Source organism: Pteronotus mesoamericanus, unplaced genomic scaffold, assembly GCF_021234165.1.
Source record: "Pteronotus mesoamericanus isolate MK-2021 breed Mesoamerican mustached bat unplaced genomic scaffold, CSHL_Meso_final contig_105, whole genome shotgun sequence".
NCBI classification, from domain to species: Eukaryota; Metazoa; Chordata; class Mammalia; order Chiroptera; family Mormoopidae; genus Pteronotus; species Pteronotus mesoamericanus.
The window spans coordinates 3,708,552-3,734,075 of record NW_026555006.1 but is presented as its reverse complement, the minus strand read 5'-3'; the positions used below and the strand labels follow the sequence as shown (position 1 = coordinate 3,734,075).

The window sequence follows — 25,524 nt, the reverse complement described above, 5'->3', positions numbered from 1 at the left end:
AGGGACCCGGATTCATCTTGTTCATCACCATGCTTAAAACGGTGTTTGGTACTTCAAAATTCATTGAAATGAATGAGTTACAGCTCAGGTTGCAAGTGCAACAGCAGTTGGGAGGTTCAGGCAGGCTCCCCAAAGCAAGCTTACCCTTGTCTCCCATTGAATTTCCTTCTCCTTCCTTTCTCGGGCTTCTGCTCTTTGTCTTTCTTCAAGTCTATGCTTGGCTTCAGTTGCTGCATCAATGTCTCTGATTTTTAAGTTGAAAGTGACATCCTTCCAAAGGCTTAAAAAAAAAAAAAAAAAAAGTCAAGGTGCTAAGAAATAGATGGACACAGTTATTAGCAATCATGAGAATGACAGTCTGGATCTACCCTTAAAAGTGCTGTAGTTCACAGACTAAATCTCCTTTTAACTAGCACCAGGATACCGGAATAAGAACAGAAAAACAGACTCAGACGATATATAAGGAAATAAAGGACCGGCAAAAGGCTGGATATATGGTAAGGATAACAGAGGAGAAAAAACAGTGAGAACTGAGATCTGGGATTCTTTTTCTGGCTCCACATCTAATTAGCAATGCAACTTTGGTGGGGTCAGTTCTCCTCACTAAGGCTCGAGTGCCCTTTACTATAAACTTTGACCAGAGAAGCTGAGAAGTTCCATTTCAGAAAAGCTCAGTTGGATTTAACAAGGACTTGGAGAAACTGTGAATAGAGGGTAAGGGTCAAGAGGAGAATCACAGAGGCTTAACCGAGTAAGAGATCTGGCTTCCTCACAAGGCCTGGAAGGTGATAACTGAACAGGTCTGGTCCAAACATGATACTTTGTAAGTGAAGACTCCTAGGGACTAGAAGAGTGTCTGCCTAAAGTCCCCCTGTTGTGAGTACCAGCAGGCAGTCTAGCTGAGCAGAGTATTAACAAGTTAGAGACAACAAGCAGGGTGATGATTTCTAACATCTCCTGCCTTCACTTACAAAATCCCTTAACAGGCTAAACAAAAAACTTTTAGTGCATGATTCCTAATACCGCTAAAAGATCCTGATTTTATTGAGAAAGGAAAAAATTATGTTTAAGATTACTGGAAAATTGAATACCAATTAGGCATTTGAGGATATTAAGGAATAACTGATCTTGAAGCATGATAATATTTTGTTTAGTTTTTTAAAAAAGTCATTTGAGAGGAAGATGATGAAATACTTAGGAATGGAATTTAAAAAAAAGTTTCTTGCAAACACCACCTGAAGGTGTTTACTAGACAGACACCTCTCGGTTGGGACCTCATTGCCATGTCTTATAAACCACTAAGATGGTGATAAGCCATCATACACTGGGTACTGACTATAGGCCAAGCATCATACATATGCTACGTGTTCATCTCATTAATCCTCACAACAACTCTTTGTTCCGATTTCAGGAAAAGGCAAAGAGAGGCAAACTTAAGAGTTGTGGTTACAAAACAGTGGTGGAGCTCCATATGAAACTAGGCACCCCAACTTAGTCTGTGCTCTGTAATGTTCTGCTATACTGTCACCAAAGCCCAGCCCTGCACCTATGCCTTGCCCATCAACAGCTGTGGTTATGTTGTTTCCTTACCAGCGGGATTCATACTCATTCTGATCTTCTAACTTTCTCACTTTCTTCTTGATTATAGGCAACTTCTTGGTATCTATAAAAACTGAATTTTCCTAGAAAACAGAAGTAGGTAGATGTTTTATTCAAACTGTTTTAAGAGAATCAACTCTTCCCAGAAGACATTAAATAACAGATATAATAAATCCCACATATGTTAATGATACAGACAATGACTTTCATAAGCAATCTTCAGCCTTAAAATGTAGTTGTGTGTCTTAAGTCTTGGTAGAGGCTCAATTCAATAGACATTTTCAACATGACTAGATGCTACATTCTTAGAATGTACATGGGAGAGCTACACCCATAAGTAACTAATCCTAATGATGAGTATGCTGAAGTGCTTTTTACATTTCAGATTCTCCAAGTCCAAATCTAGTTTGTTGACTCCTGTTACTCCCATCCCACCTTCTGCCCACCGGAACTAGGAACTGTCTGTAAGTTCCTTGAGAGCAAAGACTATCTTAACTCATTTCTGTATCCCTGGTGCCAGGCAGTCAATGCATTCCTTACACAAAATCAAACTGTGCACATACAACACAAAATAGTTTAGCACTTCATTTTACAAACATACCACACATTCTAGTCATACAGCCAACATTTACTGTGTGCCAAGCATTTTTAAGCATGTTATTCTTTTTAAAAGTTTTTAATTATTTTTTTAATTAAAAAAGTTTTAATTACAGTTTATATTCAATATTGTTTGTTTTAGTTGTAGATATAATATATAATAATTAGTTGCATAGAACATACATTATTCTTGAGTGTTTTGAAAGGAGAGAGGAAAGCAAAATCATTCTACTGCCTTTCCTGCTGGGGAAGAGGTGGGGAAAGGAAAAGGCTTGCCCTGAAGAGATGGCATTGGAGCTGGCAGCAGGGGTTAAATTTCCAGATGAAGGAAGCTGGAGTGAAGGACAGGCTACAATTCAATGTAGTCTGAAATAAGTGGCAAAATACAGTTTCTTACCCCTGTTGCATATTTTGCATACATTACACCATTCCACTCCCCTTCAATTGAACAAAAGGACTTCTTGTCATTTGGAGAACTAAATAGGAAAAGAAACATGTGTTAGTCTCAAGTTGAAAATTACACTACCAAAAAAATCTGGTCAGGGTGGCCAATCTACACAGAGCAGAACACAGAAGAGCAACTGCGAAGTCTTTGGTAAAGACAGCTTAAAACTATAGAACTAGGTTTCCCAGAGCGAACTGTAAGAATGAGGCCCCTAAACAAGATGCTAATGAACTTGAGATCCCATGAACAGAGTATGAGATGAGCCCTGTGCTGGGGATGTAGGAGACCCGGGACAGTCCCTGGCCCTCAGACTGTTCACAGCCAAGCAGGGAGGGAGAACACAGGTTCGGGGTGCTCAGTGCTGCGGTGAGCTCACGTGAGCACTGGAGTTCAAGGGCAGAGCTGCTGGAAGGTTTTGTTTAAAGATATATACCAGAGACCAGGCTTTCATCCTTGGGCTGAAAGGGACCTCTGGGACTAATAGTCTGACCTCTTTTCCTGACAAGGATCCCTTCCACAGAAGCCCCAACTTAGACCTGCACTTGGACAAGGCAGTGATATGTATGGCAGGTATGGGATTTGGGAAGATAAGCATCATTAGCAAAGGACAGGCTCAGAGGGGCAAGGCAAAGGATGGAAGCTAAGAGGTCAGAAGAGAAAAATACACAGGGTGGAGGGATGAAGCCACTATCACTGAACTGAAACTAAAGTTTCCTCTATGATTTAGGAATTTGAGGGAAGGAAGACAAATAGAAAAATCATAGGATCCCAGGTTTAGGTCATTGTGCGGTGGTTCTAAAAAGTGTGGTCTGGGGACCCCTTAGGGTTCTCGAGATCCTCTCAGATCAGAACTATTTTCATAACACTAAGATACTATTTGCCTTTTTGCTCTAATTTTCCCGTAAGTGTAGTGTTTCCCAGAGGCTGGGTGATAGGTGGCAACAAACTAACTGCAAGTAGATAGGAGAATCCAGTTATCCTCTATTAATTACAGCCATGAGCCACTTAACAATGAGAGATGTTCTGAGAAATCTGTCATTAGGCAATTCCGTCCTTGTGCAAATATCTTAGGTGTACTTAAACACATCTAGATGGTCTGGCCCACTGCACACTGAGGCTCTACGGTACAACCTATTGCTCCTGGGCTACAAACCTGTACAGCACATTACCGCACAAAACAATGAGATTAAACGAAGCACAGAGAATACTGCAATCAAGAGATGAAGTCAACATACGATGTATGAGGCTGCTGCTGGCACAAGGCATATTGTTTTACAGCAAGCTTTTTATAAGTAGAGAGAGTACACTTTAAAATAACAATAAAAAGTAAATACATATACTGTTACCATGATGCAGTATTATACAATGTATATAATTGTGTTATACTACCATATGACTGCAGCACAGGTCTGTTTGCATCAGCAACACCACAAACATATGAGTACTGTGATGCCTTGTGCTACGACATTACAACAGCTATGAGGTCACTAGCTGACAGAAATTTTTAATCTCCATTATAAATCTTATGGGACCACCAGTGTATGTGCTTTGTTTCTGACGAAAACATCACTATACAGCCATGACTATATATTAGAGATTTAATTCAGAAAACGTACAATGCCACTCTGCTCACAAATTTCTTTTAAAAAGGTTTTCTCTTTTTCAGAAAATGCTATTATTGTCATCTGGAAATGCATTTACTAATGTTTTAGAGTGTTAATTTTTATTAAGAGAAACATTGGTGGGTATAAGATAAACAAAAGCTTTTTGGAGTTCTTAATAATTCTGGAGTCCAGAGACCAAAAGTTGGAGAACCACTCAACTGATGCTCAAATCCCTAATTTGAAGAGCCCACCGAACACTGTTGTAGCTCACAACTTTGAGGGCAGTCTTGCTACTATGTATGGCTGTGACTGGCTGAAAATTCTGCTGAGCTAGCAGTTCCTTTTTTTTTTCTAGTTTATTTTTATTGTTCCCACTATTACAGATACTCTACTTCCGCCACCCCCTCCCTCCGGCCGCCCGCACAGTGCTGACTGTGGGCCGGCAGCTGCTGATGGGGCCGGGGCCTCAGGACCTCTGAGGAGCAGCACACCCGTGTCTTTGTTCTGCACATCCTGTTACCACCAGCTGTCACTTTGGGGACAGCATTATTATAGTGGTAGCTTGTGCTGCTCTGCTTCCTAAACGCTGCCCATATTTTCCGACTGCAATAGTATTTTGGATTTTACACTGATCCTTAGTAAACTTCATCTTGTGGTTACAGTCTCATCCTGCTCAAGATTCTTGGATGCTATTCAGTCATTCAAGATAAATTATCTCCCTGGGAAACTGGTTAACTTGTTGTGTGTCCTCCACTGGCAAGACTGCTCCCAATAAGGCCTTTGAGGGCAAAGAAAAATGTGCAGATTTTCCTCTTCCAAGCAGGCTCTGAACCCACCCAACTGATTGTTACCAGGCAGAACAGCTGTCTCCACTGGACCCTACAGTGTCAAACAAAACCAAGCCAGGATGTGATCATTACTGTTGTTCCCCAAAAAGGCACAGCGAAAAAAGACTGAGGACTTGGGGACGCTTAGGTGGGAATCAAGAGTCTACTGTACGGACTGGCTCATGGTCCACCTGGCGACAGTGAGCCAGGAACCCGTGGTGTGGGTTAGCTAAATGGTATCAGGAAGACCCCTCTCTCTTCCCCATCTGCAGTCAGGTTTCTAGGAAGGAAGTCCCGCAATGATCTCTAATTGTTCTGAACCCATATTTTAGGACTCCTTCTGAAAATGGGGTTTTAGGAACAGACACGATACACAAGATGTGAAGTTTACAGAGAGAATTAAAATGCTCGATTCCTAACAGAAGTTCTAATTCCAGACAAAAGGGAAAGTTATTTAGAGGAGAGCATTAAAGCAGAAAAACAGAATACCTACAAAATCTCAGCAGTGATTCTGTGCTTCTTGCCCCCATAGAAAGGTTTCGTGTGGAAGACGATATTTGCACTATAGCCCGTTTTGGAACAATTAATACTGCATTCTCCGCCTAGTTCCACCCAGGGCACTGTGAGGATAGACCTACAAAATCAAAGTTTTCAGATAAGGCTGACAGTTCAGAGGACAGCAGGGGCGCAGCTTAACAAACAGCAGGGCTTGCTGCTTGCTGATCTGAAGAAGTGCACAGTTCTACTTGCCTTCCGTAACCGTTGGGGAATGTGAGAATGTAATGTTCGTCATGGTCTAGACACGAGACACAGCCTGTGAAGAGCAGAGATGGAAACTCTGACGACTACTGCCATCTGGCCATAGGTTTTGTTGTCTGATTGACGGGTACTCCATTTAATTCTGGGAAAACCAACCCTGCTCCCCACTGCTGCTATCACCCCAATGCCCATGCTCTCATGCAAACAATGACACCCATTCTGGCTTTCAGGGCCCATTTCCTCTCACTCAGACAAGCGTCCAGCACACATCAGAGTAACATAAAGTTCTGCTGATGAACACTGGAGCCCCCCCTTGCCCGAAGACTTACCCTGCCCTATGTTGTGCACCCCGATTGACATTCCGAGGAATTTTGATTTGGTCCAGATGTGAGCATTGAATTGTATCTTCTTGTTAAAACACTCAGCATAAAAGGCTGAAACTGCAGAAATTGTTTTAAATTAGTGCGCTATCGTCCTACTCCCTTACTTAAACCTGGAGAAAGAACCGACTCCATTAGGGCGATCCTTTACACCTCAAAGAATGGCCTCAAACGAGGCCAGAAGGCACCAAAATGCCGTTACACCGTTTGCCCCAAGGCAAACCACCATTCAAGCCACGTGGGCAGAAATATCCCTCGACCATGAGGCTATATGAATCCTGGAGGTTTAGAATCAAAAGGTCTGTCTGTTCTTCTGGTGAGGAAACGTCTTCCTGCCCCTGCCCCAGCCTGGGCCCATCAGCATTACCACTGCCGTGAGCAAGACAGACACTGAGGTTATGCAGTCACCACCCAATGCCAGGGGCAAATACACTGTGCAGAAACTACATTGTCATTTGTATAAATTGTCTCAATGTTGCTGCGGTCTCTACAGCACAGCTAGTTACATGTGACTTTAAAAACACTGGAAGTTTATTTTCCAAATCCCTTCTAATTATTCATACTTAATCAGTGAAGCTAATAAGAGTCTTTCAAACCTATGCAAGAACAGTACGAGGCACCAAACCTCACAGGACTGGGAAGATACAGGGAGCCAAACAGCCGACACTGGGGGCCTCGCCTGTGGAGTTTCTTAGAACAGCCAGAGAGTGGAGGTCGCAGAGGAGCTCCGTAACTTACTGGGTGGATGATGGGAAACCTGCTCAGCCACGAACGTCACGCTGTTTTTAGAAACCCCGGGAACTGGTCCTTCTGAAACTAGCTCCTGCAAGGAAACATAACATCATTTTCTTTTGTTGTGGAAACATAAATGACACTGCAGAGAATCTAAAAACTGGATTCTCTCCCTCCCCGAGGTAGCTAACTGCTCCCTCCTCTATACACTCAAAGCACTGGATATAGACATTCATTATGGTGCTCAATGACACTATTGGAAGTATTGCTTTGTGTTAGTCTCTGTAAGACTTTTTTTTTTTTAAATGTTTATTTAGAGAGAGAGGAAAGGGACGTGACGGGGGTGACCAGGGGGAGGCATCGATCTGCTGCCTCCCTTATGTGCCCTGACTGGAGATCAAACCTGCAAACTAGGTTTGTGCCCTGACCAAGATTGAACCTCCAGCCTTTGGGTGTATAGGGCAACATTCCAACCGAGCCACCTGGCCAGGGCTCCCTAAGACATTCTTGAAGGCAAGGATCATGGGCCAAATCAGGGCCAGGCCTGGCACAGAGTGGGCACTTACTAATGTCCACCAAATAAATAAGAACAGACACATGCTGCCTCTGTCATCAGAAAGGTCTACAGGTAACCTGCCGCTTGGAAAGGGGAAGGTACAGAGAGTTATGTCTACTGAGAGACTTATGTGCCCAGCGCTGCGGGCCAGGGGCTTTCTACCCCTCGAGGCTTTTACACTGGAGTCTTCCTTGCTGGCTGTCTTTCTCAAACCAATTTCTAAATGCTGGGAGCTCTGGGGCTCAGGTCTGAGTTACCTGCTGCTGCTCTCTAACTATGCTGTCTTCCTAGGTGATTTCATCTAATTCAAGGGCTAAAATCTCTGAAGGCCCCTTCTCCGTTCTAGATCTCTCCTTTGAACTCCAGACTCTTAAATTCCAACTCCCAACTTGACAGGTCCACTTAGATGTCTAATAAGATCACTCATACTTTATATTTCATCATATATTTCAAATTAGAGTTCTTGATCTTTCCCTTCACAAACCCAACCCTTTCTTCTTTAGTAAATGGCACCAACCAACTGCTGAAGCCTACATTCAAGGATTCATCTCGGACTGTCCCCTTTCCTTACCTCTCCCAATCCACCTATCCCTTCTCTATCAGTTTGAATTCCAAAACATAGCTTGAATAAACCATGGCTTTCCTGCAATAATGTGAAAGCCTCCTTAATTGTCTCCTTGCTTCTATTTTGCCCCTAGTTTATTTTTCATAAAATCAATAGATAACCTTTTCAAAACAAAAAATGAGATCCTGTTAAGCCACAGAGTTACCGTTATGGCCCACAAGGCCTTGAATGATCTGATTTCTAAATCTCTATCCTCTTCTCATATGCTTGCTCCCTATATTCAGAATATGCTGATCTAACAACACTGTTCTATGAGTGGTGAGCATCTTCTGATCTTACCTTTATCACTGTTACCTGCCCCCAAATAATCTTGAATCAGTACACAAATTGAGATAATAAAAAACACCAGGGCACCCCTGACTGGTGCGGCTCAGTTGGTCGGGTGTCACCCCACGAAGCAAAAGGCTGCCAGTTTGATTCCTGGTCAGGGCACACACCTGAGTTGCAGGCCAGGCTGTTGGGATGCGTGCAAGAGGCAACTGAGCAATGTTCCTCTCCCTCCCTTTCCCTCTTTCTAGAAATAAATACATAAAATCTTTAAAAAAGAAAAAAGAAAGAAAAGAAAAAAACACCAGTGCAGAACTCACTGCGTTCTCTTCAGTATCATTTGGTAACGTCCAGTGACACTGAAAGATCTCGCCCAAAATGGGGTTGTATGGCTTTTTGGCAACCGATCCTCTCCTCCCTGCATGAAAGGCTGAGAGGTACCACTTCACAACCTGAACCATTCGGTCTCTGGCATCCTTCTGGTCACTGATGCTGCAAGGGAGAAAGACAACATTCAGTGTTCTGCCTCTGCCAGGACGCAGGCTGGTGCCGCCCCTCAGCACGCTGTGCCCCGAGACGGGCTGAGAGGGCCCAGGGCCAGGGGTTATCTCCAAGTTTCTTTTTTAAAACTGAGGTATAATATACATAATTAAACACAACAGTCTTAAGTGTTTAGTTTGGTGACTTTAACAAATGTGTATATCCATTAAATTAATCACTATCCAGATTACAGACTGATTACAATCAAGATTTACATTTCCATTACCCCCAAGTTTCTTTTTCTCCCCTTTCTAAGTAATCCCTGCCTCTACCCTGCAGGACACACTGTTTCTGGTTTCTAGTACCAGAGATTAGTTTCCCTTGTTCCAGAACTTCATATAAGTGCACTGTATAATCACCAAATAGTTGGAGGTTTTCTAGATGTATCTGTCTTACTGATTTCTAATTTAATTATGTCATGATCAGAGAATATACTTTGTATGGTTCCAATGATTTTAAATGTATTACATCTTCCTAGCATACAGCCTATCCTGATGAACTTTCTATGTGTGCCTGAAAAGACTGTGTTATACAAAGTGGTAGTGTCTAGAAGGCCAAGGCAAGCTGATTGATAAAGCTGTTTGAACCCTCCACAGCCTTACTGATTTTTGTGAGGGTGGGGAAAGTGCATGCAGGGAGCTACTTGTTTAATCAATTCCTGAGGAACTTCCAAACAGGACTGCACACTTGTCTGTTTCTCTTTTTAGTTTAGTCAACTTTGGCTACATGTATTTTGAAGCTGTGTTATTAGGTGCATATGCATTCAGGGTTATTATTTATTCTTGATAAACTGACTTTTTAAAATCATGAAATATACCATTTGTCTCTGGTTATATTTCTGGTCTTAAAAAAAGCCTCCTTTGTCTTATACTAACACAGTGACACCAGCATTGTTATGCTTAGTGTTTTGCATAAACCTTTGCCCATCCTTCTACTTTTAGCCAATCATGTCTTTCTATTGAAAATCTCTTGCTTGTAAATAGCATACAGATGGATCTTGCTTTTTCATCCAGTCTGAAAATCACTCTTGAATGGAGTGTGTACGCTATTTATATTTAGTATCATTACTGATATAGTTGGGTTTAACTCTACCATCTTAGTATTTGTTTTCTATTTGTCCCCTTTGTTACTTTTTCCATTATTTCTTTCATTCTTTTTTTTTTTTACTTTAGTATTTTAAGAATTCCATTTTATCTTATCTATTGGCTTTTTAGCTGTACTTTTTTCTATTTTTAAATGGTTCCTCCAGGGACCTCAAAGTTTAAATTCTCATACATAAAAACTATCTCTAAATCTCAAATCTATATCTAATGGATAACTGGTATTTTGTATCTTTACTTACACCTTACCAATACAGGTTTACATTTTATTATTCAATTATGTATTAATCTAAACAATGTCATATTAACTGAATTTCCTTTTAGGAATTGGTTAAATGGTTCTCTTAAATCTTCCTCAGGAAGGAAACATAGATATCAATGTCAGCCAGTGTGCCCACCCACTGTGAAACCTGAGGGATTTCCGCCTGGCTTAGTAAACCACAGCTCAAGGCCAAGAAATGCAATCAGAGAAGAGAGATTAGAGCACCCCCTTACAAAGAAAATTGTTCTGCTACCACTGAAAAGCAACGCGAACTCAGCTCCTTGTAAATCAATGCCACCTTCAGATGACTTCTATCTTTTGTACACATATAATATTGTAGCTTTACATTGAAAGTTTATGAATCAGTCTGTAATCTGGAAACAAGACTAGAAGCTCCTCAAATGCAGAGACTGGCTTTTTTTCCCTCCAGCTCTCAGAACTGTCAGGGAAATAATGGATGCTTTAAAAAGGTTTGGTGAACTCAGTTAACTGAACTTCATCAGGATACAGTGTAAATAATTTAACAGTAAATACCAATCCCTGGTCCAAATAAGCTTATAGACTTGGGCTCTGTAAATATGGCTACCTATTAATGGGGCTCTCAAGATTTTCTAAAGTGCTGGCTGCCTAATGACATCACCACCATATAACCTAAGCAAACTAACAGGCATCTGATATAAACAAAATATTCAATACCACCTTTCCCCAGAAGTGTTCAAAAGGTCAAAGGGAATTCATCAATGCTGCAAAGGCAGAAAGCTACTGAGTAAAATCTTTAAAAATCAGAAACTACTATGTTCAGTCAAATACCTCACAAACAGGTCCGGATGTGCAAAAAAGTCTGCATACATTTCTAAAAGAGATCTTCTTTCAAGAATAAATGTTGGAAGAACTACCTGAAAAACATACACATTTGACCCTTGAGGATCAAATTCCACTACAGAGAAACAAGCTGCTACACTGCTAAAAAAACAAACAAACAACTCATTCTAATCATGGTTAACACCCACCAAATGCTGCCCAGGCACGCTGCTGCTACCTACTTTCCAAACTGTTCTGATTCAGAAATGCCCATCATCCTGCCCAGCAGAAGAAAAACAGAGAAGAGGTTTGAAATGTTCAAAGTCACTTCCCCTGTGCACCTGGATCAGTGTGACAACACACTACTCTAGGAGAGCACTGGATGTGCACTCCCTGCCCCAGCATTACATACACATTATCTTGTTGGATTGTACCACACTCCTGTGGCAAAGAGATTATTAGCACTATTTCAGAGGGAAAAAATGAAGCTCAAAGAGAGTGAGAAATCTTCTCACTGCCCTACGGGTCTGTCTGAGCTGCAGGCCGTCTGGGCCCCTCCCACTCTGCTGATGCCTCTCTAGCACCATCAGGGGCACCAGGAAATGTATCTGCTCATGAATGTGTCCTCCAGGGACTGACATGCTCCCGGAACACAAGGACCACCTATGTTCTCTCAGCAAACAGGACGCAGTAAGAAATTTTTATTTGTGCAATTGAGGAATACACAAAAGGAAGAGGAGAATTAGGACAGGAATCAACAAACTCTACCATGGGGCTGAGCCCATGAATAAAAATGCTGAGGTGCTGGAGTTGTAGCAGTAGAGAAAATACATACAACTTAAAAAATGAAACATGGGAAGAAGGAATGAGAAGGATGAAGAATAACCAATTAAAAAAAGGAAGAATTTCATTAGAGCATGGAAGAAGAGTTTTTAAAATGTGTATCAGACTACAAATTATTTATTAGAGAAGCAGAGAACCATATTAAGCAAACATTCCTTTAAATTTAGTAATTACTGAGTATCCACTACATCCAAGGTCCTGTGTTAAATGGAGACGAAGGTAAGTGTGAGAGAACACCAGCATTTCAATTTTATACAGACCGTGGCAACTATCACACAGGGATGTTCAGGGAGGGAGGGATCATGTTCTGTTTTGGGGACCAGAATGGGGGCAGAGTTGGGAATCAATTCATTGAGGTGGCACTAGACAAAAGGGGTAGAGAAGGGTAAGGCTGTCATAAAAAGAGGTGAAAGCAGAAACATAAGACATGAAGATGGGAGGATAAACAGACATGGAGACCGGAAACTGGGTGCTACAGAGGTTGACCGGTGGACTAATGTGGCTGGTGATGGCAAGTGCTGACGAAATACCGCTTAGAAAGGGACACACTGACTGTAACATTTATAATGTTTATTATCAGACTTCAGAGTTTAAATTTTCAGTAAACATTTTCCTTCCACAGAACATATATGTTCATAATCTAAATATGGTCAGATTGGCAGGTAAGTTTATGTACCGACTTGGTGCAACTTCCTTCCACTCTTGGAGAACACAGAAATTATAAATCAAGGAGGAATGCTGAAGAGGAAAACAGGGATAAATACATTTAGTATATAAGCCACTCTTAAAAATCAACAAGAAAGATCACTACTGCCAGTAGGAAAAAAGGACAGAGGAACTGAACAGGCAATTAAAAAAAGAAGACATGGCCAAAAAATATAAAACCTGATTTGATGTGTAATCAAGGAACAAATCTTTTTTTTCATTTAAAATGTTTATGTTTTTAGTACTATATTGATACACGCCATTATGTCAAACTACTGGAAGAGCGATGAAAGCAGGCTAGGCTGGGTTGTCTTCAGCCTGGGTTCGACTTCTCATTTTGCCATTTCTTAGGTGTGAGGCGGTCCTGCAAAATGAACTCAACTTCTCTTAAGTTTCTGTAAATGGAGGATAAGTACATGCCCTACTTATATCTTCACTGTTGTGAAGACCGGGTAAGGTAAATGGGAAATGACTTTACAGTATGTCCAAATACTACAAAGTATTTGGAAAATAACTCCTTTTAGAAAGTATCTGACTCAGAACTTTTTTTAATAAATAGGAGAATGAGATACAAATTGAACACATCATTGTAACTTTGGAATGCATAAGAGGAATCAAAATCTCAGCATCTGTTGGCAATCAGAGCCATTTAATTGTGCCAATAAAGATTTCTAAAATAGCTATTTTTAACATATTTGGTAAAAACAATAATAATAATCATTCATAAAATAACAAGTTTTTAGCAGTGACAGCCAAATATGCATTACCTGGCAGAGGAAATTATGTGAGACAAAAATGACAAACCTGACCGTGGCAGACACTTTTGACTGCCTTCATCCCTAGTAACAGAACCCAGATGCATTTAGGTTCCAGTTACAGGTCGCCATGAGCATCATGTGGCCTCCCAGATCTCAAGGGGTAAATGTGGGTTAATCTAAATCAATCGTTCAGCCTCCCTTGACAGTGACTGGTGCAGGCATGGACAATGTGCCTCGCTCTGGCCAATGAGATTCAACCAGAAGTCTGATGCGCCTCCTCTGGAAAAGAATGTCCTTCCTGATAACAACAAAGAGCCCATGAACAGAAATTATTTTCTGCCCCTTGACATACTTGTATAAGGATGTGATGATTGGAAAGAAGTGTGGCAGCCATTCCGCAATGATGAGACAACAAGCGTGAGTGTGAAAGTCCACACGCTAAGGAGAGCAGAGCAAAGAGACCGAAGGAAAGTAGGTCCTATCTCACATCATCAAATTAATCATTCCCTGAACTACTCTACTTCTGGGCTTCTCATTATGTGAGATAATAAACCTAGTATCATGAGAGTTACCTATAGGCGGGTCTTCCATAACTGGAGACCAAAACCAACCAAGGTAGAAGATGTTACAAGGAAACATATTAAAAATGTCAACATCCAAAATGAAGCTGTAACTTTCAAATTTGAAGTGATACTTCTACTCCAGCAAGTACGCAATGTAATGATCACTGAAAAATTATTGGGGTAAAGTCCTGCAAATATTCTCTTGTCTAGAACATTCCTAGCAAGTATGTTGGGTTTCACAAGTTAATGCTATACTTGTGGCTCCGTTCTCACTTTGATATGAGGTAAAAGGTTTTATTACAGACACTTACTAGAAAGTATTATGGATTAGTTTTTTTCTTAATTACCCTCTAAATCCAAAACTAAATGACAAAGATATAATTTGACTTGGTCATAACTTGACTATAATTCAAAAGTAAGAATACTAAATTTCATTAACTTTCTAAAGCTGGGTAAAATAACTTAACCAACAAGAAAGCTATTGCAGCTCAAGTCTTTAAGACAAGAGGCAGCAGTGAAAAGACTACAGGTTTTGAAATCACAGACCAGGTCAGAACCTCAGTTTTGCCACTTAATAGGATTTAGCCAAGTTACTTAACCTCCATGAGCTTTAGTTTCCTCATCTATAATATGAATTAACTATAACACCTATTTTTTTTTGTGAGAATTAAGTGAAAGGATGAGGCTTCCAGCATAGTGGCAGAGATAAACAAAGGCACCCATACACCAGTCTCCTAAATCAATCAGGCACTCTCTCTGAGGCACCAAGATTAAATTCAAATTTAAATCCAGACTATAATTGTATGGCTGAATGTGTGTCATACAATTTCCTATTCATCATCTATTCTAATCTTTACAACCCTGTGAAGTAAGTCACTGTGTGTCCCTTTTGCATATGAGAAATCTAAAGATCACAGAGGAAGGGACTTGCTCAAGGTCATCCGGTTTGGTTAATAGCAGAGGTAGGATGCTAACACAGGTTCTCTAAATCCCCAAATCAGAACTCTGGTCATTTTGATCCTGTGCACACTACACTGCTGTAGTTTTTGTCCCAACCACTAACCAAACCCAATACTATTCCTTGTTTTCCCCCAATAAAATCTGTATCTTAATCCATCCATACTATCTCTGAAATTATTCTAGATTCACTTATTTCATTCATTTATAAAAGTTTATTCATCTACATGTATTAAATCACAAAAAAAGTATAAACAAAAATTTCGTTATTATGCTATATTTGCAGGCACACTTGCCGTACAATCACTAAGAATCCACAGATACACATTAAGACTTAGAGCAAATGCCAAATTTGACTCTTACCTTAGTAAGATCCATTCCAAGCCTAACCTGTGACAAGAGATGCATGATTACGCTCTTGTGCTCTTCCACTGACCCTGCCTCCCCTTCGTCATCTCTATCATCGTAGGAATCGAAAAGGTCTAGAATAAAACAGATGTCCTTAGATTGGTGTTCAACTGGGCCAATCGGTGTTGCTAGAAGTATTCCAATTGTTTTTCTTTTTTTAATTAATTTTTTTATTGATTGATTTTAGACAGAGAAAAAGGGGAAAGAGAGAGAGAGGAGGGAAAGGGGGAGAGAGAAAGGAGGGGAGAAAGAGAGACTGGTTGATTTTTTGTTCCACTTATTCATGCATTCATTGATTGCTTCCTGTATGTGCTCTGACCAGAGATCAAATCTGCAACTCGGATGATGTTCTAACTAACTGAGCTATCTGGCCAGGGCGCAATTTTTATTTTTTTCCCAAATGTTTTAAGGAAAAAATAGCTAAATTCTCCAAGGGCACTTACCAGCATCACTTGTTCCATTGGACATGGAAGAATTAAGCGATTCTGTGGTATCTGGGCGCTTCAGACTATTTCCCGAGCTGCTGTGGGTCAAGACTGAGGCAGATCCAGAGGAACTAAAAAAATATTAATCGCTTTCTTAAGTCTTTTAAGAAAGCAATTTAGAATTACAGTAAGATGTTAACCTAGAAAGCTACTGAAAAACTAGTATAATCATCTGGCAGACTAGATAGATTCTTAGAGTTAGGTGGTTTCTAAACATGCGCGCGTGTGCGCGCACACGCACACCCCCACCCCTCAACTCTCTTCCTGTCGCTCCCATTCTGAGACTGTGAAGTCTGATGACCTGGTCTCTTGTCTTACACCTTTTGCACAGCGTGTGCTCAAACAAGCCATGTTGAAAGGTCATCAAAAATTAGTTTTGTTTCTTCATCTAAGTTTAAAACTAGAGTTCATTTTCTGATTTTGTTACTATGTACAAATGTAGATATGTCATAATTCTTGGCAACAATTTCCAGAACCTCAGCAATGGCAAGTCTATTACTTAGTCTCAAAAAGATGTCTTGTCTATATTTTTGAGATCCTTTGATAAAAGTCCACATTGGTATTAACATTCTTCCCAGTCATCAAAAAATGCATTTGAAATTACAAAATAAAAATACATATTATTTTTTACAAATAAACTTATGGTAACTGGTATTATGAATTGGTTAACAGGGTCTAAAAAAAGCTTCCTTTATTATACTATATCATACCTGTGAACATAACTTACCCAGGTATTTGTATATTAATAAAAGAATAATCAAAGGTAGAGTTTACTTACTAAGTACAAGAATAGGAATCAAATTTCTCATACTGCAGATACAATTTATAAAACGATACACACATATAACCAGTATTTTATGACAAAATTATGGGTGCAAAACATATATACTGTAATTTAAACAAAGTTTGACCTGATTTCTTACCTTTTTTGTATTTTTTAGAGTAGTTTTAGGTTCACAGCGAAACTGGGTAGACAGTACAGAATTCCTGTATGCCCCACCTCCCCCACTATTAACATCACACACCAGAGTAACAACTGATAAACCTAAATTGACATATCATTATCACTTAAAGTCCGTAGTTTACATCAGGGTTCACTCTTGGTGTTGTACATTCCGTGGATTTCAACAATGTATAGTGACAAATTTCCACCATTCTGGTACTGTACAATTTCTCTATGCTAAAAATTCTCTGTGCTTTGCCTATTATTAGAATATTCTAATATGAGAATATTAGAACATATATATTCTATTTTAAATATAGTCTGTCCTGGTTACTCACCTTCTTTTAATTATTTTTCAAGAATCCTTAGGTATTATTAGTATCATTCATCACAGGGTACTGTACCTAATGTACCTCACCAGTTTGGAGAGCCAATGGAAAATGAATAAAGACACAAGTAAGAGAAATTAAATTATCATTAAATAAAAGAGGTGCACGAAAATTTTAAAGATGTTTGTGGCCCCTTGATACATTATCAAAATAGAGTCAATTTTTTAAATCAGTTCATCTAAAAACCTCAAATCCTTTAAAACATATATCTAATTTTAGATGTATTTCCAAAGGTCAGATCTATTTATGCTGTGCTCTTCCTCCTTACTCAGATTAGAAACGTCATCTGGGCCAAGAGAAGGTCAAAATTGAAAAAGGAAAAAATGGGATAAACTCTCATTTACCCATTTCAGACGTTACCTTGTTCAGGACAAAAAAATTATTTTCAATGGGCTATTTTATATAGAATTTAACCATAAGATCATAAACTAAACCAAAAACCTTAAAGTTCTGAACTTAATTATAATTACAAGAGAATCCGTAACAACCCTACAAGTTAGACATGATTCTTTTTTTTTAAATCCTCACCCAAGGATATGGTTATTGATTTTTGAGAGAGAAAGGGGAGCCGGGGGCGGGGGCGGGGGGCGGCCGATGTGAGAGAGAAACACTGACTGGCTGCCTTCCTCCCCTAAGGGGTTTCACTCCAACCAACTGCGCCGCCCGATCAGGGCCTAGACGTGACTACGCTCATCATACACAGGTGCTCAGAGGCTCACTAACCAGCCCAAAGTCACACAGCTGATGAGTAGTGGAGCCATTTCAAATGCATGTATGGCTTCAAAGCACAAGTTCTTACCAACACGCCCTGTCATCTAGTTTACAAATGTATAAAACCATACTGGTCAATAATGTAGCTGTCATCGCTATAGGTCTTGAGAAACCAAGCAGTGAAAGGACTTCAGCTTTCAAGGACACATACACAGATTCACACGTGCACGCACGCGCACGCGCGCACGCCCCGAGAGACACAGAGAGAGAGAGAGAGAGAGAGAGAGAGAGAACAGACACATGACCTGAGAGTTAGAAAATTAGTGGCGGCAGCTGATGATGAGCAGATTTCACAAGCTCAGGACAGGCAAAGAATATCAATATATATAAATACAGTTGATTCTGAACAGCGCGGGCTGCGGGGTGCAGAAGGTGTTTGGGGTGCCCACCATCTGTGCAGTTGAAAATCTTCATTTAGTCAGTCCTCTGCATATCGAAAAAACTACGTGAATATGTTTGGGTTAGAAGACAATATAAGCCTGGAGCCAGCATACCCAATTTGAAGGGCTATATAAATCCCCATTAAAAAAAAAAAAAAAAAAACCCAACAAGAAAAGTCAATAAACACTGCGCTGGATACCTGCAGTCCCTATCAGTTTGGGAATTTGGAGGGCTATATAAGAAGTGAAACTGTGAGAGAAAAGACACCCAGAGTGGGACAGTTAGAGAAGAACTTCACTTTGGGTCCCTTCAAATAGCAGGTTCATGAACGGTGCACCTGTCAGGGAATGGGTCCTGGGCGAGCACAGAGAAGGGCACTTGTAAGAAGAAGAAAGGAGAAAAGCCAATGTGTCTGCAGGTGACTCTGCAGACATGCCTGGTACCAGTATTGGAGAGAAGCATTTTTAAAACTTCTATTTCATAAAAATTTCAGGAAAACTGGGGTCAAAGATTACCTATCAGTGATGATGAGGAAGCTTTTACTATAGTTGCTCATATGCTTCTGGAGGAGTGATTTTCAATCTTTTTCATCTCCTGGCACACATAAATTAATTACTAAAATTCTGTAGCACACCAAAAAATATATTTTTTGTCCATCTAACAACAAAAAAAAAGGTAGAATTTTTATTCATTCACATCAGAAGGCTACTGTTGTGGGCTACTGTCATTTATTTGACTATCTAAGGGAAAAGAGGTCAGCACCCTACTGCAAGTTTTAAAAATTCTCGCAGCACACTTGTTGAAAATCGCTTGTCTAGAAGACAGACGAGTCCATTTTAATATTCGATTATACGTTGTTTAGAATAACAACTAATGTTCGGTGTAAGAATCTGCCCTTGGAAGGTATCGTTCAGTTCACTGAGTAGACACCATGAGCAAAGCTCACCCTCCTAAGCTGAAAAAATTTATGGACAAGAAGTTACCATTGAAACTAAATGGTGGCAAATGTGTCCAAGGATTACTGTGGGGATTTGATCCCTTTATGAATCTGGTGATAGATAAATGTGTGGAGATGGCAACTAGTGGGTGACAGAACAGTACTGGAGTGGTGGTAATACGAGGCATCAGTAGCATCATGTTAGACACCTTGGAACGAGTATAAAGAATGGCTGTGTTCACCAGAGGAGTCAACTGCTTCCGTGGCCTGTCTCCATATCTCCTGTTTTACTACAATATAAAAATTGATTCTTGTACATTTTCACAGTGAACTTTCATTAAATAAACTTTTGTATTGGTGAAGAAGAAGAAGGAAGAAGAAAGAAGAAGAAGAGGAAGAAGAAGAAGAAGAAGAATTTGCCCTTAGTTCTGTTTAAATAAAATAATTGAACACTTCAAAAAAGTGAATAACTTGAATTATTTTTGAATTTTTACACAAATCTTATTTTCTAACCCCACTACCATAAACAAATGTTTAAAAGTGAAATTTTCACTGGCAAATTACTAATGGTAGTTTCTCCTTAGTCTATTTCCCCATACACATTAAGAAATCAACATGCTACACATACCGAATCCTTTCTGCTAAACTGGCCTTCTTGAGTTGTAGGTTTAAACTTTTTTTCATTAACTGAAGAGTCAAATCTTAGAAGTACATGTTCACCTAGATCACTTAAATTTCGCTTTTTCCCACAATCAAAAGCTGAATGTGATCCTCTAAGTCAGAAACTTTCCTGAACCAATATAGTCATTTTCCTACAGAGATTCTGAGCAGTTATTATGAAATTATATATAAATATTATATTTCTTAGTTCATGTGCACACTTAAGAGTACTAGAGTCTTACATAATATTTCTTTTTAAAAGAAACCGAAGTTCAAGGTCTAAGGATTGGTTGATGGTACTGAGCTTACAAATTCATGTACAGTCATTTTCAAATGTGTAACATCTTACAAAGCAAACCCTGAGGTATAGCAATAGTACCAATTCCTGAGAAAGCAGTAGAGTTGGAAAAAATACCCCCCAAAAACTAAGCCAACTATATCTACATCAAACACAGTAAACATTAAAGCAAATAAATGTTAATTTACTTTCTGTAACAGCTATCATTTACTGAGTGCTTGTTACATGCTAGACACTATATTAAGCACTTGACAGACCTTACTCTGACTTAAATGTTCACAATGACTCCTTGAAGTTGAAACTATTATCATCCTCATTTTACAAATGAGGAAACTGATTACATAGATTGAATAATGTGATCAAGATCACACACCTTTGAGGAAAAACAAATGTAGAACCTATTCTTTCTGAGATTCCAGAATCCAAAGTTTTAACCACAGTAATGTCTATATATCAGTAGGGTGAAGAAGTACTTCGCTTATCGGTTTTCATGTAAATGATTCTACCTGTAAAAGTCTTTTCTGTACAATAGTACATACCTAGCTTTGATTCAATGGTATAAAATAGGTCAAATATTTTCTAATAAGGGAAAACCTATCATCAGTATTTGTCAAAATTGCCTGTTCACTATCTCTAGAATCCACACACTTCCCTCCATTCCCAGGCTATTACCCTGGCTCAGTCTATCAATATTTCTCAACTTACTACCCAGTTTTGGCAGGTCTCCCTGTTATGTAGCTCCACTGCACTCAGTTCTATACTATTTTAGCACCTCTGTTTTTTAAAAATGTAGACCTGACCAACAACTTCCATCACTGGTAACAGGCTAAAGGACACTTTCATGATGGCCTTTGTGACCCTCTTATATTACCTTTTTTTTAACCACTCATCATAACTTATGCTACAATCATAGTCAACCAAGCTTCCCTTGACTCCAGACCTTCCTTTATTTTTAAATAATTTTTTAATTGCTTTATAGAGAAGAGAAGGAGGAGAAAGGGAGTGGGGGAAGAGAGGGAGATGGAAACGTCAATTTGCTGTTCCACTTAGTTATGTACTCATTGGCTGATTCTTGCATCTGCCCTAACCAGGGGTCAAACCAGCGACCTTGGCGTACCAGGACAAGGCTCTAAGCAACTGAGCTACCCAACCAGAGCCTCCAGACCTTTCTTAACAGGGTTCCATCTCCATGAGAACATTTCCATTTTTCCCTCCTCTAACCCCGATGTCTCTTCTCTCTTACTCATCCACATCCAACCTGAGGATCACATCCCCTCCCCTCCTTAGTGACTCTTTTCCCGACTTCTCAGGATTTCAAAGTGCTTCCCTAGCTTTCTGCGCTTGTTCTTACTGTAGCAAGTGTACCATTAGATTATAAATGTCTGTTTCCCCCTGGCCCCCCAAAAGATTGTTAAGTTCAGAGGGCAGAGACTGGGGTTTTTTTTCCATCTCTGTATCATCCCTCTACCTACTATGGTTCTCCACACTAATACAAAAACAAGTAATGTTAAGCTCATTTGTGTCATACTCTCCAGCTTACTGACTCCCATCTGACCCTCTCCTAATGTTGATGCTATAGAAATAGTGCCCCGAGTTCCACAACACTGGCATATTACTATAGCTGGTGCTAATTTAGTCCATTTCAATTAAGTCAGGAGTAAAAATCAATATTCTCACAGCACTGGCTTTGCTCAATAAGTCAATTAAAAATAAACTGTCTTTTTAATATATTAACTTATAAGGGAGCCTGCCATTAACACCACTCTCAAAATGAAACTACATTTTTAAAAGTCAGGAGAGTCGTTTAAATACATACTTAGTTCATCTACTTACTCTATTAAGCGCTTTGGGGATGAGCCACTTTGATGAAATTCATCAGCATCATAGAATTCATCTTCACTGCTAGAATAGGAGAACTCCGGGACTGTGTTTGGAGACAAGTTGACATGGCTTGGAGAAGTCAGACTGCTGCTAGGTGGTGAGTGCCCACTGCCTAGGAAGTTAAAAAGTTTTTCATTAGGGGCAAAGTTGGTAATAAAGGGGAAGAAATTAGAAAGATGGGGTCAAAGCAGATCTTTCTAAAACCAAGAAAGAGTCCAGGTAACATGGTAGAAGTCCTTACACTATTTGTAAAGAAAGTTAGCATTTAAACTAGACAAAGAGAAAGGCAAGTTACATTATAGAATGGGACATAGTCTTTTAAATAAATAACAAAAATGCTATGTCCCCATTCTATACTTATCTTTAATATCAGGAAGGGAGCTCTTTTGGTCATAACTACACTGCATGAGTCCTGGCGTTGGAAGTCCCACAGTAGGTACCTTAGCACCGGCGGGAAGCAGGTGCTCTTATTTTACTACAGCGGATCCAGATACTGTAAACATGCAGCACTGAGCCAAAAAGAATGCAAAATGGAAAGAATATTAGAGAGCACACGACTGTTTAAATAGCAGTCAGGATATCACTCTTTTTAGTCAATGTTCTGGAAGTCACATGAAAACACAACAGTTCTGCATAGAGCCCTGAGCACTCACCATCCAAACTCCTCATCTCTTTTCCACCTAAGTCTAAGTCAGGTGCTGGGGCTCAGGGGCAGAGAAAAACAGGGCTGCTATGGGAAAGATGTGGAAAAGGAAACGGCTAGGAGGAACATCTTTCTATTCCTCAACAGTCTGACTAAGGAAATGGAAATTAACAGGGATTTAAACAAAGAAGACTACCATCTAATCTTTGTAATGATCACCTGGTTCACTGCCTAGTAATAGAGTAATAGCAATAAAAGCATCAAGCAGAACAATGGGGTACTGAGATCAATTTAACAGATGCTTACTGAGCATCTAAAGGCTCTCAGGCAATTTATGCCAAACTGCTACAGACGCCTGCTGGAAATTAAACTTAGGTCACTTATGGCAATATAAAAGCCAAGACCACACCTCTAGAAAAAACTGAGAACAGCAGCAATAAACATTCATGAATCCAGAACCACAGATGGATTTTTGGTCTATTTCTGTGTTTCTGGTTCAATAGTTAAAGAACACGTCCACCTGCCACTTAGTTGCCATGTTTACCAAGATATTTTAAAAACATAACACAAAAAGTCTGCAGCCTAAAAAGGCAGTAATGCTTACTGTGGAAATTCCAAAGATAGTTTGTCTTAGCAAATCTTTATATTCTCTCTCCACCACCAAGCTCCCAGTAGCAGCAATAAAATGAGAAAGAAACTTTATCCTATTGAAGTGGGGGAGGAAGGAAGCCCAGAAATTACAAATGATTAAAATGAAAATACTCCAGGTGATCACATAACTAAATATGTGTCCAAGAATAAAATGAGTTTGAATGGGAATTGCAAACAAAAAAAGAAAAAGGTACTATTTCATTTCTCAATTGTTCATGATTTCTTTTTTGTATCAGTGAGAGAGGCAAAGGAAAGAAAGGTGGGAAAGAGGAAGAAACTAGGCTGAAAATAAAAAAGACATAAATTGGATACTGGGTTGGCCAAAAAGTTCATTTAGTTTTTTCCATATGATGGCTCTAGTAGTACTTAGTTGTCTTTCATTTCATTCAGCTAATTTTGTAAGACTGTATTGTGACATATGTTATATCAGTGTGCATTTAAAAAAAATAAAAATCGGTGAATTTTTGTACAGCCTATTGAAGATGGAAGAAGATAAATAACATTTCCAGTGTATTATACTTTATTATTTTAACAAAGGTAAAAATGCAACTGAAACGCAAAAAAGATTTGTGCAGTGTATGGAGAAGGTGCTGTAACTGATTTATTGAACATGTCAAAAGTGGTTGGTGAAGTTTCTTGAACATGTCAAAAGTGGTACTGACATTCTGGCCAAATAATTCTTTGCTGTGGGGCTGTCTTATGCATTGGGAGGTGGTTAGCAGTGCCCACTAGAAGCCAATAGCAGGAGACAGCTGACATACTCAAAATCAATCCAATTCAAATCAATAAAGTTATTGGTGAAAATGAATAATGTGTCTTTTATTTTATGGAAAAAACTAAATGGACTTTTTGGCCAACATAATACTAGTTTAATATTCAACATTTCTTTATATTCACCTACTTTAAGATGTTATATTTTTGAAATTTCTTCTTCTGAAATAATTTATCTTAAGTTATTATTTATAACTAATTATCCTAAAGTAAATGTGCATAAGGAAGGATGCTCTCTTTTTTAAGTTTGTGACTAGTTTATACATCTCCAAAAAAAAACCCCATCAATTTTGGCTGTAGTTTTAAAACTGACATAATCAACAAAATAAAACACAAGCTCTGGTTTTAAAATGAACAAGAGGTTGACACAGGTAATGAAATACAGAAAAAAGGTAAAATACTTCAACCTCATTATTCAAATTGCCTATCAGCATTTTCAAGAGCTTCAAATAAGAAATCCACTGTTGCTTTCTTTCTCTCAAAGTTCAGATGATATCAGCTGTTAAATATTAAAGACCAAAGTAATGGCATCAGCACTTTACTAATTCAAATTTCAAAATAGGCTAAAATCACAAGGTAATTTTTCATTCTTACACAGTGGAAGTTCTGCCCAGGAAAGAAACCTGGGGAGCGACCGCAGGAGCTGAGCTTACCTCCGGCCCGCTCAGGGTGGGTTTGGTGTGGGCCCAGGGGTGACAGGGACAAGAGCACTAAGTGCTTCCTTCAGTTTGGCTGACAGGTAACTCAATGTGTATCTATTTCATTTCATTTTTAAAAGCATTTTATTTATTTTTAAAAAGAGGGGAAGGGAAGGAGAAAGAGAGAGAGAACCATCAATCAGTTGCCTGCTGTAGGCAAATTACTGGGGACGGAACCTTCAACCGAGGCATGTGTTCTGCCTGGGAATCAAACCCCTGACCTTTCGGTGTGCGGGACGATGCCCAACCAACTGAGCCACACTGGTCAGGGCCTGTATTTCATGTTAAGACAAGAAATAAATCTGATACTAACATAGAGAGCATCCCTGTAAATTGGAGAAAAAGACTGTAAGTCTAAATGGGAAAGTGCAAACTATAATGAAGTATCCCTTTTTTCCCTATAAAATAGGTAAAAATATGAAAGACTGATAAATCTATCCTAAAAAAAAATACATGTGTAAACGCATGAAACATCTAAACCTACAGAAACCTTATGAGTTTATTTGAGCCAAACTGACAACAACTGCCAGGAAGCAAAACCTCAAAAGACTGAGAAAATGCTCTGGAGAACAGCAGTTTTGCAGCTTATTTTACACATCAGAATCGAAGGAGAAGGCAGAAGGAAAGTTATGTGAAATCTACCAATATGAGTGGTAGGTTAAGGGAGTGAGAGAAAGCAAAGTGAGGA

General features: G+C 39.4%; 1 protein-coding gene and 1 pseudogene across 7 annotated transcripts in view; one reads left to right on the top strand and one right to left on the bottom strand.

Moving 5' to 3' along the window:
- Positions 1–25,524, bottom strand: part of OSBPL9 (oxysterol binding protein like 9) — a 124,690-nt gene that overhangs the window by 938 nt on the left and 98,228 nt on the right. For all 7 annotated transcript variants that reach the window (XM_054572966.1, XM_054572972.1, XM_054572923.1 and 4 more), the window contains 12 exons: positions 22,026–22,185; positions 15,772–15,884; positions 15,284–15,402; positions 11,104–11,189; positions 8,712–8,883; positions 6,950–7,034; positions 6,161–6,271; positions 5,823–5,886; positions 5,566–5,706; positions 2,594–2,672; positions 1,591–1,682; positions 145–280 (listed from right to left, as the gene is read on the bottom strand). In XM_054572966.1, the coding sequence (XP_054428941.1) occupies positions 145–280; positions 1,591–1,682; positions 2,594–2,672; positions 5,566–5,706; positions 5,823–5,886; positions 6,161–6,271; positions 6,950–7,034; positions 8,712–8,883; positions 11,104–11,189; positions 15,284–15,402; positions 15,772–15,884; positions 22,026–22,185 (1,358 nt within the window). The remainder of the gene's footprint in view (positions 1–144; positions 281–1,590; positions 1,683–2,593; positions 2,673–5,565; positions 5,707–5,822; positions 5,887–6,160; positions 6,272–6,949; positions 7,035–8,711; positions 8,884–11,103; positions 11,190–15,283; positions 15,403–15,771; positions 15,885–22,025; positions 22,186–25,524) is intronic.
- On the top strand, positions 19,162–19,459 carry LOC129070158 (small nuclear ribonucleoprotein G-like; annotated as a pseudogene).